Here is a 21,327-nt window from a genome sequence, read left to right as displayed (position 1 = left end):
TTCTTTTTAATGAAAATGTTAAAATTCTGGAAACTCAAAAGGCAATTAATGGGAGTTCCATGGTGGCCTAGTAGTTTGTATTCTGGGTTTTTACTGCCATGGCCCAGGTTTAGTCAATGGTCAGGGAACTGAGATCCTGCAAGCTGCAGGATGTGGCCAAAAAAATAAATCAAAAAATTTTTAAAGGGTAATTACTTTGTGGGACAATATGACGGGAAAAAATGTTCAAATTTCAAGTAAAACAGCATAGATACAGAATTTATGTAAACTGCTATTAAAAGTATTTTAACTTGATTAAGTTAAAATTATTTTTCATATGCAGGTTCATCAGTTCAGTAATAAGTCAACAGAGATGGCTTTAAGAGTGGCATCTCTTGATTACCTTGGCACTGTTGCTGCACGACTGAGGAAAGATGCTGTTACAAGCAAAATGGATCAAGGGTCTATAGAACGAATTTTAAAACAGGTATTGAGATAAAGAATTTACATTATGGGGATAAGTCATAAGTAGTTAAGAACTTTTTAAGGTATTCTTATGTTAGTGTTGCATTTCATTTTGTAGATTCAGAATAAAATCATCTGAAAGCGCCACAGAGAAAATATATACCTTAGGGTGAATTCTGTATAAAAGGAACTTTCAAATGATTTATATAATTCTTAGTTGTGTGTGTGAACTTCTGTTATGAATGTATGATACTAGTTTCTATTTGGTTTAACAATACTTTTATTTTAAACTGTGGAGGAGGTGATAGTAATACTAAGATAACTTAAGAAAATTGATAGGTAAATGATATATGTAGGCTTAGTCACTCAGTTGTATCCAACTCTTTGTGACCCCATGGACTGTAGCCCGCCAGGCTGCTCTGTCCATGGGGATTCTCCAGGCACGAATACTGGAGTGGGTTACCATGCCCCCTTCCAGGGGATCTTCCTAAGCCAGGGGTCGAACCCAGGTCTCCCACACTATAGGCGGATTCTTTACCGTCTCAGCCACCAAGTAGCCCGGATGATCTGTAATCCAACCATGTAAAGCTTTTTTCATTTTCTTTATACTCTTTTTTATTTTTTTAATGTCCATAACCATATCCATGCTGGCCATGACAAATGCCTCTAACTTACAGAAGAGTTTTAAGAATAGCACAAAAAGCTCCCACAAATCTTTCATCCAGATTTCTTTAGTGGTTAGCATTTGCTTTATTATTCTCTTTTAGAATATACATACATATGTGTCTGTATATTCATTTTTATTTTCTTTTGAACCATTTTGAGCAGACAGGATGTCACCATTACCCTAGAATTTCAAAATATGATTCCCTGGACAAGCAGCACCAACTTTTATATCACCTAGGAATTTGTTAGAAATGCAGATTCTCAGGACTCTCCCTAGAATTACTGAATCAGGTATACACAACTATATTTAAAATGGATAACCAACAAAGTCCCACTGTGTACTATAGAAACTTCTGCTCAGTGTTAATGTGGCAGCCTGTATGGAAAGGTAGTTTGGGCAGAAATGGATACATTTATATGTAGGCTGAGTCCTTTTGCTGTCTCCCTGACCGTCACAACACTGTTAATCAGCTATACTCCAACTGAAAATTGAAAATTTAAAAAAGAAAAATCGATATCCCAATTGCAACTAAATAAAAACCATTCTGAATATATCCATTTCACTATGCTCTCAGAACATAGGTTATTCTTATCTTTGTTTTCTGCTTACATATAGTCTAAACCATATATTTGGCATTTCACACAGGTAAAACCAGAGTATAAGCTATAGACATGAATGTCAACTCAGAGTTAATTTCCTGCTCTGTATTGTTCTTGAAAGTGCTTCCCTGGTAGTTCAGTGGCAAAATATCTGCCTACCCAATGCATGAGCCACAGGTTCTATCCCTAGGTCTAGAAGATTCCCTGGAGAAAGAAATGGCAACTCACTCCAGTATTCTTGCCTGGAAAATCCCATGAACAAAGGAACCTGACAGGCTACAGTTCATGGGGTCTCAAAAGAGTTGGACACGATTTAGCAACTAAACAACAACATTGTTCTTGACAGGACCTAAAGACTTAGTCTCTTTCTGCTTCCAGATCAAATGAACAGCTCAAATATACCTATTGTATATTTGATCTACATGACATAAAGTATTTTGTATTAATTACAAATAAAAATATTTCCCTTTCAGAATGTTCTTTTTAAATAATATCTCAAAGATACCCATAATACATAATAATACAGGTAACAGTTTCCATTTACTAGATTAGAAGTTTGGAGGTGTCTCTTACCAAATAGAAAACCAGTGTTAGTAGATTCCTACCTCTGAAGATTTACATACACATTTTTCTGATAATTATGTCAGCTCCCTATGAGCTTCTTTATAAAAAGTTAACATGTAATTCATAAAAGTAACCTGAGCTATCAGTATATAATGTTTTTCAAAAAACAGTATTCTTCTGTTTCTTCCTTTTACTTAACTATACCTATACATTTTTTATCATTTATAAGATTTTTTCCCTCAGATTTCTGTTTGTGAGTGGATGATTTATTAAAATATATTAGTAATATCTTTGTGTTATGACCTGATTTGTTTTATAGGTTTCAGGAGGGGAAGATGAAATACAGCAATTGCAAAAAGCATTGCTTGATTACTTGGATGAAAACACGGAGACTGATCCTTCACTGGTGGTAGGATTCTATTCCTTATTTTGTAATGTTCACATGTTTATTTCAAATTTGGTCTGAAAGAAAACTGAGAATGTCATGAAGAGGAGAGTAGTATTGGAATATTAATTTTTGAAATAGAAATATGTGGTAGTCGAATTCTGATACAGATATTGTTGTTTCCTAATATTATGTGACTTGGGTAATCCAAAATCTTGCAATGTTTTATCTTTGAGACAAAGATCATTGACCCAGGTAGTGTATGAGATAATCTATTAGCATATAAAAAGTGAATTTTTATAAAATGATTAGAATTTTATATGTATATTTTAAATATCCTTAATTCTGTTTTTTTTTTTTTAATATATATCCAAATATTAGTAAAATAAGCTTGTATGTAAAATTTATACACTATATTGGGGCACTTTTAATTTTTTTTAATTGATGGGGTATGCCTCTACAGAAGTTGGAGAATTAAATAAAAATAAAGAGGTTGGAGATAGCTAAAGCTCTTCAGCCAACTACTATAGGTTTTCAGTCTTTGTGGAAAGGAACAGACTCTACAATGATGTATGTCAATTATTTCTCAATAAAGTGGAGGGTAAAAAACTCAGGAACAGATTATACATGTACCTTAGTGTTAATATAGTTCAATAATAATTGGCTGTATATTTCTTGAAGAAGTAAGGTAAAATTTTGAAAGTAACTATAGTCTTCTACCTTCAGCATTTTATCCATGTGTTCTAAACTCTTCTTTTTAAAGTAAACCTTGATAATTGTGTTTCTGATTGTGAACACTTGGTCAGTAGGTTGGAAATTTAGTTACTAATTTCATCAAACTCAAGTCTTAAAATTTCTTTCCAGTTTTCTCGTAAATTCTATATTGCCCAGTGGTTCCGTGATACAACACTGGAAACAGAAAAAGCAATGAAATCACAAAAAGATGAAGAATCATCTGAAGGAGCACATCATGCAAAGGAAGTTGAGACAACTGGTCAAATAATGCATCGAGCTGAAAACCGGAAGAAGTTTCTTAGAAGCATTATCAAAACCACTCCTTCTCAGTTCAGCACATTAAAGTAAGATCCAAAAAGAAAAGATCCAGTGTTTTCAGTTGTATCTTTGATATCTATTTACCTACTTTACAAAAAACTTTAATTAATTATAATTTAATGACCTTTCGTTGCAGAATGAACTCTGATACTGTGGACTATGATGATGCTTGTTTGATTGTTCGATACTTGGCCTCTATGAGGCCGTTTGCCCAGAGCTTTGATATTTATTTGACACAGGTAAACTGGTCCAGAATTCCTTATACAGTGATACTGATTTTTCTAATTCTGGAAACTTGTGTGTGATGTCTGTTCATTGTTGAGAACAGATATTTTTTAAAAATGATGAAAATAACATTTGTTTCTTTGTTCCATATTTGTTAAAATATGTTTGTTCTGCATGCCTTTGCCTGTTGATTCTTGTTTTACAGATAAGTGGATTTGTATCTGTATGGTACAGGTAGAGTGATGGTATAGTTAGAGTGATTGATGTTATAAAAACAAATTATTCAGTTACCAGAATTATTATTTAAATGATACTAAGTATCCTTGATTAAAGTTAGACATAGAAAGTTTTCAGTGGGCCTACAGTTTCTTGCAAATGAAGCATAGCAATAAAAAACAGGTTTAATTGAGAATGACAGAAGAAAGGAAAGGCCATAAAGTATAAAACACCATACCTTAATGTTTTAAGTGAAAACTTTGGATCAGTATGATAACAGATCTTTTTACTTACATATATAAAAATTGAAGGAAAGTAAATTCGATATTTCTATATTTTTTTGCATGTTTTCTTTCTGTGTTTTGTTAAAAAGTTATATGTTCTGAAATTGATGAAAATGTTAATATTTGCTTGGCAGATCCTTCGAGTCCTTGGTGAAAATGCAATTGCCGTTCGAACAAAAGCCATGAAGTGTTTATCTGAGGTTGTTGCTGTAGACCCCAGTATTCTAGCAAGGGTAAAGAGGAACACAAATTATTCTTTTTATGTGACTTTTATATTCAAATTAAAATATTAGCTCTACTTAGTATAAGTTATATTTTCTTTATTTTTCTTCAGCTGGATATGCAGCGAGGAGTTCATGGACGATTAATGGATAACTCCACTAGTGTCAGAGAAGCAGCAGTGGAATTACTAGGTCGATTTGTCCTTTGTCGACCTCAGCTTGCTGAGCAGTATTATGATATGCTGATTGAAAGAATATTGGTATGCTTGTTTTGTCACTTTTATTATAATTTATGAATATAATTTTGCCTTCCTAATATCACTTTTTTAAAATGTTAAGGTAGAAAGGTAGATATCAATTCTGTATTTATCTTACCTAATATATAAACTGTAGCAACTTTCTAAAGAAGAACATATTTCAAGAGGAGGGCTGCTTAATATTGTAAAGCACATCTTTGGTAAAAATTGGATTCCCTTTACCAGTTACTATTAGTTTTTGATTATGCTGGTATACAAAGAGTAAATGATAGGAGCTACATGACATAGTTAAGTATTTTGGATAGGATTCTAGAGTAATTATAAATATATATGTATATAAACAGGAAGAATTATTTCAGTGAGAGCTATATATGGAATTTTGGTGTCTGACAGTATTTTTGGTTATTATGTGTATTTGCATATTTCTTTAAAGCTGAATTATGACAGACTCAGATACCTGCAAGCTAAATAAAGTCATTTGAGTTTTAAGAGCAAACATAAGAAATGCTATTCTAAGATATTCTTTTCTTCTATGGCATTGAATTCTGTGGCCCTGAAGTATCTCCTTGGAAATGAAAGGAAACATTGGCATTACAAAATATCTGTCCAAATTCCATACCACCCACTGCAGGGTTATTGACTTCTTCTATAATTCAACAGAGATTCATTAGTACAGGATTTCGGTATTCCTAAACTGACAAGAATTTATCACTTTTAGCCCAATATTTAAATACTGTGGGACTGAGAGTTACAGATAATTTCATCTCCAACTAGCATAAAATCTTGATGGAAACAAAGAATTTTAAGGAAAAAGTAGAAGAATTTTTTCACTTTTAATGTCTTACTCTTTTCAAGAGTGAAGGACAAACAACAGGATTTTCAGGTATAATGAACTCTGACAGCATCTACCTTACCAATATATCCTAAAATATTTTCATGTTTGCTAAACTACATAATGGAGATAATTTTGCACAATGGGTGTTCAGTACTTCTTACTTAAAGATGATTTAGTTATGAAAATCTGTTAAGTTAAAAATAGTACAGTTAACACCCATGTATCCATCACAATATTTCATCTCTATTTTATTTAGAGTATTCTCTAACTCTTTCTTACACATGCCACCATGACACTGAGAGATTTAAAAAGGCAAGCCAGTCTTGTTATTTTTTCATGGTTTTGTTTCCTTTGATCTGTTCCTTTTTTCCTTATATTTGCTATAAATTATAAAATAGTGATACTGGTTTGAAAGATTTGTTAAACATTTTTGTTAAATATACTTCATATGCTGTTTAAGTGCCAAACAATGTCCTCAAAGTTTCATGTTTGTTACTCCATTTAATTTTGGCAAGCTTATATGCTCCTCTTGTGTTCAGTGCTATTTAATATTTTCCATATGTTGGATATTACATTTTAAAAGCAAAGAGCATAATAAAATAACTCATATTTATAATATTAATATAAATGTGTTTTAAAATATATATATGGACCATGTTTATCATGTTAATTGGAGAAGGCAATGGCACCCAACTCCAGTACTCTTGATGGACAGAGGAGCCTGGTAGGCTGCAGTCCATGGGGTCGCTAAGAGTCGGACACAACTGAGCGACTTCACTTTCTCTTTTCACTTTCATGCATTGGAGAAGGAAATGGCAACCCACTCCAGTGTTCTTGCCTGGAGAATCCCAGGGACGGGGAAGCTTGGTGGGCTGCCGTCTATGGGGTCACACAGAGTCGGACACGACTGAAGTGACTTAGCATAGCATAGCATATCATGTTAATAAATGTATGTATACTGTTTCTTGGTATTTTCTAATTTTATTTTATCAAATTTCATACACCTTGGCATCTCAGTTTTTCTGACATTTAGAATATCTTTCTGTTCCTAGGATACTGGTATCAGTGTCAGAAAAAGGGTGATAAAGATTCTAAGAGACATCTGTATTGAACAACCGACATTTCCAAAAATTACAGAAATGTGTGTAAAAATGATTCGCAGGGTAAATGATGAAGAGGGCATTAAGGTAAGTTAAAAACATTGACTACTTTAAAAATTCATTTTTCATTAATGTTTTACATGTGTGTGCATGCTCAGTCACTTCAGTTGTGTCCAGCTCTTTGCAACTATATGGACTGTAGCCCACCAGGCTCCTCTGTAGTCCATGGGATTCTCCAGGCAAGAATACTGGAGTGGGTTGCCATGACCTCCTCTGGGGGAATCTTCCCAACCTGGGGATCAAATCCAAGTCTCCTCTGTCTCCTGCAGTGCAGGCAGATTCTTTACCACTGAGCCACCAGGAAAGCCCAAGTAATTTAAATGTTTGCTTTATATATATAAGTTTTGTTAATTATGTATATATAAAAACTATACAAGTAAGTCAATATTATAGACTATAAATTGAAGAAAAAGACATGTTTAGGTATTTTTATTTCTAGGTCCTGCATTAGTTAATAAAATCTGATCTTATCAAACCAATTTGGCAATTGTAATATTTAATGTCATTGTAGAGATTACATTGTATATAGGAAATTTATTTCAAATTAAATTGATTTTCAAATGGTATGTGCTTGGTTTTCTAAATTAGTAAATACTTTGTTGAAAGTTAGAGTTCATTAGTGAATCTCTGTATATGTGATTGTCCCTATATTTCTTTTTTGGGTTTTGATTTTGTTTTGTTTTTTAACAACTTCTACCAAAGCAGCAAAAGTATTTTTTAGTTTGATCAAAAGCATTTACGTGCATTATATCCAGAAGTTCTATACTAGACGTAGTATTGTGTTAAGTCGCTTCAGTCGTGTCCGACTCTTTGTGACCCTATGGACTGTAGCCCTCCAGGCTCCTCTGTCCATGGGATTCTTCAGGTAAGAATACTGGAGTGGGTTGCCATGATCTCCTTCAGGGGATCTTCCTGACCCAGGGATCGAACCCAAGTCTTTCTTACATCTCCTGCATTGGCATATTATTAACCCATTTAAAATCTTTGCCAAACTGAAAAAAAATTATAATTTTTATAATTGGTGATCTTTTTGAAACTGAGGATGTCATACCGGAAATTTCAGGGTTTTATATATATATGTGTGTGTGTGTGTGTGTGTGTGTGTGTGTGTATACACACACATACACTTTTGCTTTGGGCTTTAATGAGAATTTGGGATTAAGAATTTTGCCACATTTATTGTACTTATTAGTTTGAAATTTTTCTTTCTTCTAGAAATTAGTAAATGAAACATTCCAAAAACTCTGGTTTACTCCAACTCCACACAATGACAAAGAAGCAATGACAAGGAAGATTTTAAATATCACTGATGTGGTAAGGAAGGACTGAAACAAGGGTGATTCCTGTGGGTGCAAACCTCACTGAGGCCTGCCTTGTCTTATAAAGGGAGAGACAATAACAAGATATTTGGTTACCCTCTGATACTTCCCTTATTATATGTTTCTGGAGATAACTCAAGGGATGCAAATAAGATAAGAGTAGTATTTCTACCTACCCCCACTTTTTTTTGGCATCCATTGTCTTAAGCACTGATATTAAAATTCTCCAGACTCTTCCAGTGATTGAAAACTGAAAGGGAAATGAGAGGTAGATAAAAAGATACAATAACACATGAATAGCAGCCTGAAATGAGACTATAATTTCTACTTTTTCCAGAATACATGAATTAAAATTAATTTCATTATGTTTTATTATACACATAAACTATAATTTTTTTTGACCCAGAATGCTTTTCATGTTTTAGACTTAAGAATTTTTATATTATGGATTACATGATCATCTCTGTTTTACTAATGTCTTTAAATCTTCTACCTAGAAGGAAAATAAGAAGCAAACATTTGCATTTTTATTGTTTTAGACCTTACAGATTTCCTGATAGTGTGTGATTCAATATACTATTCAGAATACCATTTTTAATTTTAATACATTAAGTGAATATCTTGAATGGCTTCTAGTATACTTTTGGAATAAAGTTCTTTAACATGGTAGATTATTGGCTCACTGAAAAAAATAGTTTATTTGAAAATAATTTTTTTTGAGTTCTAATCATTTAATCCACACTTTTTTTTATATTTTTCTTTTCTTATTTTTCTTTTTAATTTATTTTTATTGAAGCATAATTGCTTTACAGAATTTTGTTTTCTGTCAAACCTCAACATGAATCTGCCATAGGTATACATATATCCCTTCCCTTTTGAACCTCCCTCTCATCTCCCACCCCATCCCACCCTCTAGATTGAAACAGAGCCCCTGTTTTAGTTTCCTGAGTCACACAGCAAATTCCCATTGGCTATCTATTTTACACATGGTAATGTAAGTTCCCACATTACTCTTTCCATACATCTCACCCTCTCCTCCCCTCTCCCTATGTCCATAAGTATGAAAATAATTTTTTTAATTTAGAACTTTGAACATTTTTATTCTTGAGACTATAGCATAGCAAAAGTATGTTTTAATGTAAATTTCTAATTTTGATAGGTGCACCATATTTTTCCCCTTAGGTTGCAGCATGCAGAGATACTGGATATGACTGGTTTGAGCAGCTTCTTCAAAATGTGAGTGTTTGTAGACTTCATGATTTGAAAGAAATTTTTCAGTTTTTTTTTTTAAGTGTTTACTTTGTGGTAGGGAAAATTTATTTCAACATATTAGGGTGAATGTTTTGTTTAATACCCCTATTTAATCAGTTGTTCAATTGCTTGCTACAAGTTTTCTGAATAACTAATATTAATATTCTCTCTTCTCATCCTTCTAGATAATTTTTTAATCCCTTTAATCTAGATGATAGACATGAAATCTATAGATAGGTACATAGATTGCATTAAATATATGTTTACATTATTTGACATGTTTTAAAATATATAGAATGTCCTATAGAAGTATAGGATTAAACCACAATTAGTGTTCTTTAAAAATTTTATACATGGAAATATTTAGCGCCTTATGAATTTTTTTATTTAAGGATTTTAAAATAGAAGTACTCATTACCCAGCTTCAAAAGTTGTTAGCATTTTCCTAATATCCTGTTTATCTCTTTCCCACCCCCATCTATTTTTTTTTTTTATTTAACTTTCTTTGGCTGTAACACTTTTAAAGAAAATCCCATACTTTATATCATTTCACTCATAAATACTTTAATGTCTGTCTCTAACAGAGATGACTTTTTTCAAAAAACCAGAGTATCTTTGTCATCTGATTCAAGATAACTATTAATAAAATTATTTCCTAACATGTAATAATTATTCCATGTTCACATTTCCCTGCTTGTCTCAAAAATGTGTTTTTATAGTTGAATTGCTGTTGCTTTGGTTGACATGACTCTTAAGTCTTAGTCTTTAAAAGTCAACTCTCACTGTTCCTTTTCTCATGCTGCTTACGTTTTCCTGTGGAGTGTCCCATATTCTAGATTTCATAGATCTCTTCTTTCTGGTGTCATTTTAGTGTTCCTCTGTCCACCATTTTTTTTCTGTAAACTCTTAAGTTAGATCTAGAGGTTTACTGATATTGAAGTTCAGTTTTCAGAAAACAGACAAGAATACTTCACAAGTGATGCTAAATATTGTTGCCTCACATCAAAAGGCACGTAATGTTTGGTTGTCCCATTTTCAGTGATTTTGACTGTGTTCTTAACCTTTCATAAAGTCTTTCATGATAGGTTTTGAATGATCATTACCTAGGTTCATTATTTTCATTACAAATTGCAAAATGCTGATTTTTTTTCAAATTATTTTATTTATCCCATATTAATTGGCAGGGATTCTTCTTTAAAGAGGAATTTTGTCCTGAAAATTAAGTTACTGTGAAATACCATTTGTACCTCAAAGGCAGGGAAAGTACTCTATTCTTTTCCATTACTTACCAGTTTTCAGAATAATGAGTTTTCCCTTCAAATTGATTTTGTACCTTTTTGGTATAACCTCATTGCTCTTTTGTAACCTGATTACTTTCTGTCTCTACAAGATTCCCCAGACTTGGCTTGTACATTTTCTGTCCCAAATCTGAACTCAGCCATTTTTTCCTAAGAGCCCTGATTGCCTTTTGTGGGAATAATCTGGGTGCTGTGAATATTCATTGCTAATGGGTTATCATAGCTTTGGACTTTTTCAGAGGATAGAGCTAGAAATATATATATTTATTTAGAAAGAAAAAATAAATCAATTAATATTTTTAATTCAAATTTAAGACTATGAGATTCTGCTCCTTTTATTTTATTATTTCTTTTAGGCTAAAAATCTTATTTCCAAAGATAATTTCCTATTGCTGCTGCTGCTAAGTCGCTTCAGTCATGTCCGACTCTATGCGACCCCATAGTTGGCAGCCCACCAGGCTCCCCCGTCCCTGGGATCCTCCAGGCAAGAATACTGGAGTGGATTGCCATTTCCTTCTCTAATGCATGAAAGTGAAAAGTGAAAGAGAAGTCGCTCAGTCGTGTCCGACCCTTAGCGACCCCATGGACTGCAGCCTACCAGGCTCCTCCATCCATGGGATTTTCCAGGCAAGAGTATTGGAGCGGGTTGCCATTGCCTTCTCCAAATTTCCTATTAGCTTTGCCCTATTATATTAACATTAAGATTACTAGATACAGTTTAAGACTTTTTTTACATTTCTTTTTATCTATAGCTCACTAAACACATACCATTAAAAGTCTATCGTGAAATAGTTTTTTCTGTTTGATATGTCAACAATTTACTATCTGTTCTATTTGTTTACTTTTTAATTTTTAACAGTACTTTTAGTTAAACTATATTTAGCAATATTTTTAATAATCAACCAAATTATTTTATTGAAACATAATTTATATGCATAAATGTTAACCAGTTTTAGGTGTGCAACTTGACTAATTTTAGTAATTATTTACAATGATGTAAAGAATATCACTCTTAAAAAGTTTTCTTGTGCCTCTTTGTAGTAGTTGATCTTCTCCCCCAACCCCGGGAAACCACTCATTCACTTTTTGTCACTATATAGTTGTCCCCTTTGTAGAATTTCATGTCCAGAGAATCATACAGCATGTAGTCTTTTATGTTTGACTTCTAGCAGAATGTTGCTGGTATATTGTTTTATTCCTTTTTATTGCTGAGTAGTAGCAATAGTATGGATGTATCATAATTTCTCTGTTAATTCACAAACTTATAGACTTACAAGCTGTTCCCAGTTCGGGCTGTAATGAATAATGCTGCTTGTGTGCATGTTCTTGTGAGGTTGGGTGTTTTCATTTCTCTTGGGTAAATTCCCATGGTTGTGATTACTGGGTCATGTGAGTGAGAAACTGCCAGGCTGTTTTTCCAAAATGGCTGAACCATTTTGCATTTCCACCAGCAATATTCCAGTTGATCCACATTCTCATCAGTACTTGGTATTGTCAGTCTTTTTAAGTTTAACTCTTTGGTAGTGTTTAGTAATATGTTACCTTTAAAAAAATTTTAAGACACCTTTTTTAAGCACCCTCATGGTGTTTGCTTACGTTATCCAGTCTGTAACATCTTAGGCTCTCTTTATCAATCATCTTCCATTTTATAATTTTACATGGTATATTTGATACCCTTTCCCCCATAAGTCAAATAATTAGCTGTATTATAGAGCCTTATGACCATCTTAGTTATGTCAACCATTCCAAAGGGGACACAATAATTTCTAGAAAGCTCTACACCCATGTTTCATATGATACTAGTATAGCTCTCAGAAATGTCGTTAGTAAAAAGAATCTAAGGTAATATTCCTATGTGTTATTGGCAGGTTGGAAGTAGATAAGTGAACACTAGATTTATAACTTCTTAGCAGTAGTTTTATACTCTTTATATCTTTACTCTCTAGTCCTCTTTTAAGCTCATTGCTCTTTCTATTCCTCCCTGTTTTTTGCTTTCCTGATTTAGTTTCTGCCAACAATTTAATTTACCAAAATGACATTGTGACTTTCTGGATATAGTCATTAAACTAGCAGAGTTTAGTTTTATGAAGTAAGGAACATTTTATTAAAATATTTATATAAATACATGATGGAGTATAATCACTCTTAGTGGTAATAAAAACACTGCATAAATTTGAAGAAAAGCTGAGGATACAAAGAAGGGACTACTGGAATTATCTTAAATTCCTGAATCAAAAATAATCAACATTCTTACTATTTCCACATGAGCTCATGTATACACATTGCCTTCTGTCCAATTTTAGATATGTCTCATTATTATTTTTGTGTTGGATCGACTTCATATAGATAGTGATTTCCTAATTCATGGAATGTGATAGCCTTGGGAAGTTTTAAGTACTACATGAAATAGTACTTCATATTTACATAGGCATCAAACTCTGTCCGCTGACTACATAATGTTAGAATGTCACATATATATATAAAAGTATACACACACACAAACACAAATTTTTTTAATGTATGGAAACTCATGTCCCTTTTAACTTTTAATGAATTTGTGGTTTCTTTTGAATTTTTTCAGTAGTATGTGAAAACGTTCAATCATGAAAGTCCTTCCTTTTTTTTTTTTTCCCTAAAAAGTGGTTCAGTCAGTGTAAATCACTATCATAGCCTATAGTGGGTACACACAATTAATTTTGCAATGCCATTCATTTTCATTGCTTATGTTCTAAGACTACAGTCCCCCCCTTTTTTTTTCAGTTTACAGGAAAATGCAGGCAATGAAAAAACTTAAATAGCCTACATTTCACCTTCTCCTGGCCTTTGTAATCCAAAATAAGATCTGCCTCTTGAAGTTTACAATCAAATACTCTTATTGCCATCAATCAGTGAATGAATAGAAAAATGACTATATCAATATTCATATAATTTGATAGTGCTCCACATCATAGACGCACAGACTGCTAATACATACAGCAGTATAGACATTTATTAAAGCACTCTGCAGAATGAAGGAAGCCTTACACAGGAGAGTACATATTCTGATACCATTTATATGACGTTTAAGGAGAGGTAAAACTAATCTGTATTGAAAAAATTCAGAAGAATAATTTCAGGGGGCCAGGAATTTACTCAGAAAGGATATATATCAGTCATCTCTTCTAGAATATTATATTCTTCATAGAAACAGAACCAACCAAATACTCAAAAAGAGAGACACAGAAAAGATTTATTGTAAGAACTGTCTTGTGTGATTGTTTTGTCATTTAGTCACTAAGTGAAGCCTGACTCTTGTGCAACCATGGATTGTAGCCTGCCATGCCAGGCAAGAATACTGGAGTGGATTGCCATTTCTTTCCCAAGGAATCTTCCCAATGCAGCGACTGAAGCCATGTCTCCTCCATGCAGGCGGATTCTTTACTACTGAGCCACTAGGGAAGCCCCTCACGTGATTATAGAGCCTCTTAAATCCCGCAATCAACACTCGACAAACTGGAGACCCAGAAAAGCCCCTAGTGTGTAGTTTGTTCTGTGTCCTAAAGCCTGAACCACAGAAGCAGATAGTATAAATCCCAGTTCAAATGTGAAAGAAGACCAGTGGTCCCAGCTTAGGTAATCAGAGAATGGTAGGATTCTTCCTTCCTCTACCTTTTGTTCTTTTCAGGCCCACCCACATTGGAGAGGGCAATCTGCTATGCTGAGTCCACCAATTCAAGTGCTAATCTCATTTAGAACTACCCTCACTCACCAACACATCCAGTAAAAATGTTTAACCAGATAACTGGGCATCCTTTGGCCCAACCAAGTTAATGCTTAAAATTAATCATCACAGCTCTACCCTTTGTTAACTTGGCACCCGTATATTGATACATCTCCTTATACCATACTAAATCTCCAAATAAAGACAATAACAAAGTCATGATTCTATCTAACATGATACAGCTATCCTGCATACAACCAAAAATGCACTAACCCCTTTCCCAGAAGAAGTCCTTGAGTAATGTTTACTCTTCTCCTTGACATCCTGTAATTTAATTACAACCATGTCAGTTTATAATAACATTTAAATACTTTGATATGAAATCAATATACTTTATGTTCTGTGGTAAGGAAATAGAAGGTGGGGGGAAAGAAAGACATTTTCTCACTTTCCCTCCCTCAGTCTCTCTCTTCCTGTCCCTCTCCCCAACTTCCGTACACATAACACACACACATATTTATGACAAAATAAGCAGGAAATACTCATGACAAAGTCCTTGTATCTATAACTGATAATGTGGTCATAGCTGGTATTTATTACTAAGAGATGGCCTGTGGGATCTCTTGCATTTCAAACACACTCTTACGTACCTCCACTGTGGAATATTGCACTAGTTTCTTCTTGGTGCGTGCATGTTCAGTTGTTTCCAACTCTGCGGCCTTTTGGACTGTAGCCCACCAGGCTCCTCTGTCCAGGGCATTCTCTAGCAAGAATACTGAAGTGGTTGCCATGCCCTCCTCCAGAGAATCTTCCCGACCCAGGGATCAAACCTTCATCTCGTAGCTCTCTTGGATTGGCAGACAGTTCTTTACCACCTGGAAAGCCCAACTCCTTTCTTTACTTGTTGATTCAGAGGCATAAAGAGTGCATAGTAGTTGACTAACAGTCTTTCAGTTCAGTGGGATTCTTGTTATGTCTTCTGGTACAAAAATTCCTCCCTCTGGAACCTCTCTCCAGGCCAGCAGAGCATAAAGTCACTGAAATGGAAGCAGAAATTTTGCTAATCACTCATATTAGCAAATGATTGATTAGCAAATTTGAGTGAGTTATGCCTTTCAAATTTCCACCTCTTGATTTCTGGACCATGAATCCTGGCTATAGACAAAACAGCACCATGTATTGGATGCTGATTCAGAGCATAGGAGCCTGCTGGAGAATCTTGCCCCAGCTACAGCAAGATATTGCCCCCTATCTGATGCTGTAACTGAGTTTGTAAAAGGCTGTTTCCACCTTCTGTCAAGTCACCTGTTTCAGAATGGTGGGAAACAAGGAATATGAGCATGGGCTCACTGCTGTACTTCTTTTGCGCTGAAGTGCTTTTCTTAACCAAAGCAGTTTTGTGTGGAGTTATGGCAAGAGGAAAAGAGGATGACAGAGGATGAGATGGTTGGATGGCATCACTGACTCAATGGACATGAGTTTGAGCAAAGTCAGGGAGGTAGTGGTGGACAGAGAAGCCTAGAGTGCTGCAGATATGGGTTCGCAAAGAGTCAGATGACTTACAGCCTGAACAACAAATATTATGGTAGATAAAGTATCCTCTAAGTCCATAGGTGGTAGTTTTGGTAGAAGTATTGCATACAGAAAAGGCAAAAATATATCAAGAGTGCCTGTTTCAGTATGAACAAAATGCTGCCCCTTCCATGATGGAGGCAGCCTAATTGTAATCAACCTACCACCAGGTTGCTGGCTGGTAATCCCTGGGAGTCGTTCCATATCAGAAACTCAGTGTTGTTCTCTACTGCTGGCAGAGTGGACCATAGATAGTATGGCCTTGGTGAGTAGAAGTCCATGTTGCTGAGCTTAAGTGTGACTTCCATCTCTGCCATAACACATAGTTTGTTCATGAGCCCGTTGGGTGAGGACAGGAGTGGCTGCAGAAAGAGGCTGTTATCTTGGAGAAGGTATCTGCAGAGCAAGGCGTCTGCTGAGGCCACCCTTTGGTGAACATTCATATGGAATATAAATATTTTACCATTCAGAGATGCCTCTTTTCCAGATTCCCTTGTCGCCAACTTTGATCATTTGTCTTTCCAAGCAAAGTGAACGAGATGCACATCTTGAAGTTCTGCCTAATGGGGAATTTTTTTTCACCACTGTCCTTCAGGGATGTCCCAGAAAGGGGCTGTATTGCTGCACTGTCCACTTGTGGGTGATCCCTGCATGTTGTGTAGACCGATCTGTAAACCAGGGATATTCCCTGTGGTCAACTGAGGCCAGAGGTGCAGGCTGAGAGAAGGCAGTGTAGCACATGGGAACCATAGGCATTTTGGCCACTTTTTCATGTAATTAACTTGTGCCCTTCAGCCTGCTCTGGCCTAATCGTGTATACACCGCTTCCCTTTGATGATATAATGCTGCTTTGCACACCCAACTTTGTGGCTTGGTGATGCAGCCACCCGGTTTATGATTGATAGCTCAGAATGCATGATGATTTTGGTGGCCCATGGATAGGCATTCAGTATCGACTAAGGCCAAGTAGCGTGCCAAGAGCTGTTTCTCAAAAAGAGAGTGGTTGTTCCCAGAGGGTGGCAGGGCTTTATTCCAAAATCCTAAGGACCTATGCTGCAGTTCACTTATAGAGGCTTGGCAGAGGCTCCAGTCAGCAGCCATATCTGCCACTGACACCTTAGTGCTGCTGGTCTGTGGCATGAGTGGCAAAGCAGCTAGCACAGCAGCCTGGACCTGCCTTTCCAGAGCTGCCTTCTCTTCTGTGCCCCATTCAGCACTGGCAGCTTCTCAGGTCATTCAGTAAATGGGCCAGAATCATATACCTGAATGAGGTATAATGAGAATAATATACCCAAATAAGCCTCCAAAATTCAAAGAAACTCTCTAAGGCATTGAGTTCTTTTTTGGTTATAGAAAGGACCAAATGCAACATCTTCTTCTTTGCTTACAGTGGACATCACACCATGTCCCACACAACTAAGCCCCCAGGAATTTCTTCGAAGTAGAAGACCCCTAAATTTTTGTTGGATATATTCCCCACCTTTTCACATGCACATTCTACGAATAAGTCCAGTGTACTTGTTCCTTTTTGCTTACTATGTGCAGTTGGCATAATGTCATCAATGTAATGGGCCAGTGTGATGTCATGTTAAAATGAAAGATAATCAGCGTCATACAAACTAAATTATAATGTAAGACTGGGGAGTTAAGATACCCCTGCGACAGTGCAATACATTTCTGGCCTTGCCAGTTAAAAGCAAACTGCTTCTGGGAGCCTTTGACAAGGATGAGGAAAAAAGGTATTTCCCAGATCATTAGCTGTACACCAGGTTCCAGAGGATGTTAATTTGTTCAAGCACTAACATCTCATCTGGTACAGGAGCTGCAGTTGGAGTCCTGACCTGGTTAAGCTTATGCTAATAATTCAGGGTCTTTTCTAATGAGTCGGCTCTTTACATCAGGTAGCCAAAGTATTGGAGCTTCAGCATCAGTCCTTCCAATGATTTCTTTTAGGATTGACTGGTTTGATCTCCTTGCAGTCCAAGGGACTCAAGAGTCTTCTCCAACACCATGGTTCAAAAGCATCAATTCTTTGATGCTCAGCCTTCTTTATGGTCCAACTCTCACATCCATACATGACTACTGGGAAAACCATAGCTTTGACTGGATGGACCTTTGTTGGCAAAGTGATGTCAAAGTATTGTCTCTGCCTTTTTTTTTTTTCTTTACTATTATTTGCATTTATTTTTTGTGGCCTTTATTCCCGGGTCATAAGTTTTTGTTTCTTCTCTTTCTTCTGGGATATCTTTTTCTTCTGTGCAACCTCCTCTTCTGGTTTAGGAACAATCTGTTCTTTTTCAGTAAGGATCATCTCAATGTGGCAGGGAGAGCTCATGTAGGGGTTGATCGACTATGAGCTCTGTAAGTCCTGTGCCGCATCTCGTGGGCTTTGTTCACCTGGATGTGCTCAGTGACCAGAGATTCTACGTCTACGTCTACGTCTAAGCCCTTAAGTTCAGCATTACTCTCTGCATTTTTAAGCATGTGCTGTAAAAATTCAGCACCCTTTTTGGGCCACTGATCCTGCATCCAGCCCTCCTGTTTGGCCTGTGCACACCTACCAACTCCACCACTGTAACAATGGAATGGCACACATTGCTTCTTTAAAGTGACATCCTTCAGATACTTGGAGGCTTTTCGGATATGCATACCCTTTATGGCCTGGGCAGTTTTCAGGAATGTTCTTAAAGTGAACATGAAGATTTGAACCTCTTGATTTGGATGATTTTGTGCGGTTTTCTGGGTCGAGTGAATAGCTCATCACTTTTAGAGGTCACTGCAGGCTGCTTATCGGAAAAGTAATGTCTCTGCTTTTTAATACGCTGTCTAGGGTTATCATAGCTTTTCTTCCAAGGAGCAAGTGTCTTTTAATTTCATGGCTGCAGTCACCATAGGAAACCAAGAAAATAAAGCCTGTCACTGTTTCCTTTGTTTCCCCACCTATTCGCCATGAATTGATGGGATCAGATTCCATGATCTTAGTTTTTTGAGAGTTTTAAGCCAGCTTTTTCACTCTCCTCTTTCACCTTCATCAAGAGACTCTAATTGCTCTTTGCTTTCTGCCATAAGGGTGGTATCATCTGCATATCTGGGTTATTGATATTTCTCCCAGCAATCTTGATTCCAGCTTGTGCTTTATCCAGCCTGACATTTCGCATGATGTACTCTGCATGTAAGTTAAATAAGCAGAGTGACAATATACAGCCTTGATGTACTACTCCTTTGCTAATTTGGAACCAGTCCATTGTTCCATGTCCGTTTCTAACTGTTGCGTCTTGACCTGCCTACACGTTTCTCAGGATGTATATAATCATGTACAAAATTTTGGTAAAAATATGGATGGTTAAAGGCTATTGTGATGTGGTCTCAGATGCAAATGAAGAACATGCTATTGGACAACAGAGAAAAGTCTGTCCTCGTAATTTGACGAAGCACTTGGCTAAATTGTGTTCCTTTTCTAGTGTTTGGTGAAGGGAAGACTTCAAGTGATGAAATTGGATGTTTAGCTGAGGAGATTTCTAAGCAAAGGGTTGAAGGTGCAGCTTGATTTCTCGTGCCCGAGTTTACAGTCAAATAGTGTCTTTGTCTCCATCAACCAGTGAATGGCTAAAGAAAACCTGATGTATCTATACAGCTAAATAGCACAGCATGTCAAAAGGAACAAACTATTGATACTTAACAGCAATGTAGGTAAATAATAAAAACATTACACAAAGTGACAAGAGTCTTATACAGAAGAGTACAGGTTATGATTCTATTTATACGAAGCTCTAGGAGAGGCTATACTAATCTATATGGAAAAAAATCATAAGAGTGGTTGCTGGGAGCCATGGATCAAATGGAAAGGAACACGAGGGAATTTTCAAAGGTGATGGTAATAATCTATATCAGTAGTTTTAAAAGTTAACAAGATTATCTGTGACTTGTTAGAAGTAAAATTTTAAGACTTTTGTCCAGATTTAATTAATCAGTAACTCTGAAGTTGGGGCCCACCATTCTATAGTTTAGCAGTCTCCAGATGATTCTAATGTAAGTTAAGATGGAGAAAGTTTGTTCTCTATCTTGGTAGAGTGTTTGAGTTATAAAGGGGAATGCACTTAACAAAACTGGGCAACTGTAGATTTGTACATATCATTTTATGTAAATTTTATCTCAAAAGGAAAAGGTAGAGAATATATTGATGTCTACAGCTTACTTACCCATCAAAAAGTTGGACAGAGATGTTTATACTATATATATTATATATGCATACATATATATGTACATCTGTGCATGCATATTGTGGGGCTGGTTTAGCATCAGCACGTGTGTGTATGATTTAACATTAAAAAATAAGTAATCATATCAGAGGATACAGAAGAAATTGTTGATAAAATTTAATACCCTTGAATGAATAACGTCTAGTAAACTAGAAGTAAAATCTGACAGAGAATAAACTATAAAACCTAAAATAAAAATCATGCAAAATGGGAAGATGTTAAAAGAGATCTCATCAAAATCAAGAATAGGAAATATTTATCAAGCATGTCAAGGTGTTCTTAAACCATATATGGAAAAGTAAAGAGTTGAAAATAATCATCACTTCTGAAAATGCAGGAGCACTAATGTGTCTTAACAGGTACCAGGACTTATTAAAGATTGAGTAATTAAGATAGCTTGAACTTTTCAATAAATGGGACTGGAACAAGTGGCTACCCATAAGGGTTGTTTTTTACTTTTTTTTTTTAATTCTTCAACTCAGCAAAGAGTTGGGCATGACTGAGCGTGCACACACACACACACGCATAGATTAAAGGAAATCTTTAAACTTTTAGAAGACAGTATGTATGTGCGAGCTAAGTCGCTTCAGTTGTGTCCAACTCTGTGCAACTCTTTGGACTGTAGCCTGCCAGGCTACTTTGTCTATGGGATTCTCCAGGCAAGAATACTGGAGTAGGCTGCTATGCCCTCCACCAGGGTATCTTCCCTACCCAGGGATCAACCCGCGTCTCTTATGTCTCCTGCATTGGCAGGCTGGTTCTTTACCTCTAGCGCCACCTGGGAAGCCCCAGAAGACAGTATATGTATTAATATATTTTTGACTTTTCTTAATGAAGGATTTCTTGAGTCACAGAAAACCAATAACCTGAAAAGACTGATAAATTTCACTGCCTTAAAATGAAGAACATTTGTGAATCCAGAAAAAACACACAAAGTGGGACAGATATTTGATACACATATAACTGACAAAGGAACGTTGTTAAAAAATATAAAGAGCTGCTTTCCTAAAAACCAATA

General features: G+C 35.6%; 1 protein-coding gene across 5 annotated transcripts in view; it reads left to right on the top strand.

The window, feature by feature from the left end:
* NIPBL (NIPBL cohesin loading factor) overlaps positions 1-21,327 on the top strand; it is a 209,768-nt gene that overhangs the window by 162,296 nt on the left and 26,145 nt on the right. For all 5 annotated transcript variants that reach the window (XM_006059558.4, XM_025270602.3, XM_044932727.2 and 2 more), the window contains 9 exons: positions 323-466; positions 2,594-2,683; positions 3,524-3,738; positions 3,849-3,951; positions 4,572-4,670; positions 4,772-4,918; positions 6,803-6,937; positions 8,126-8,224; positions 9,412-9,465. In XM_006059558.4, the coding sequence (XP_006059620.1) occupies positions 323-466; positions 2,594-2,683; positions 3,524-3,738; positions 3,849-3,951; positions 4,572-4,670; positions 4,772-4,918; positions 6,803-6,937; positions 8,126-8,224; positions 9,412-9,465 (1,086 nt within the window). The remainder of the gene's footprint in view (positions 1-322; positions 467-2,593; positions 2,684-3,523; positions 3,739-3,848; positions 3,952-4,571; positions 4,671-4,771; positions 4,919-6,802; positions 6,938-8,125; positions 8,225-9,411; positions 9,466-21,327) is intronic.

Source organism: Bubalus bubalis, chromosome 19, assembly GCF_019923935.1.
Source record: "Bubalus bubalis isolate 160015118507 breed Murrah chromosome 19, NDDB_SH_1, whole genome shotgun sequence".
Lineage (NCBI taxonomy): Eukaryota > Metazoa > Chordata > Mammalia > Artiodactyla > Bovidae > Bubalus > Bubalus bubalis.
The sequence above is the reverse complement of the archived record's forward strand: the minus strand, read 5'-3'. Positions and strand labels throughout refer to the sequence as shown.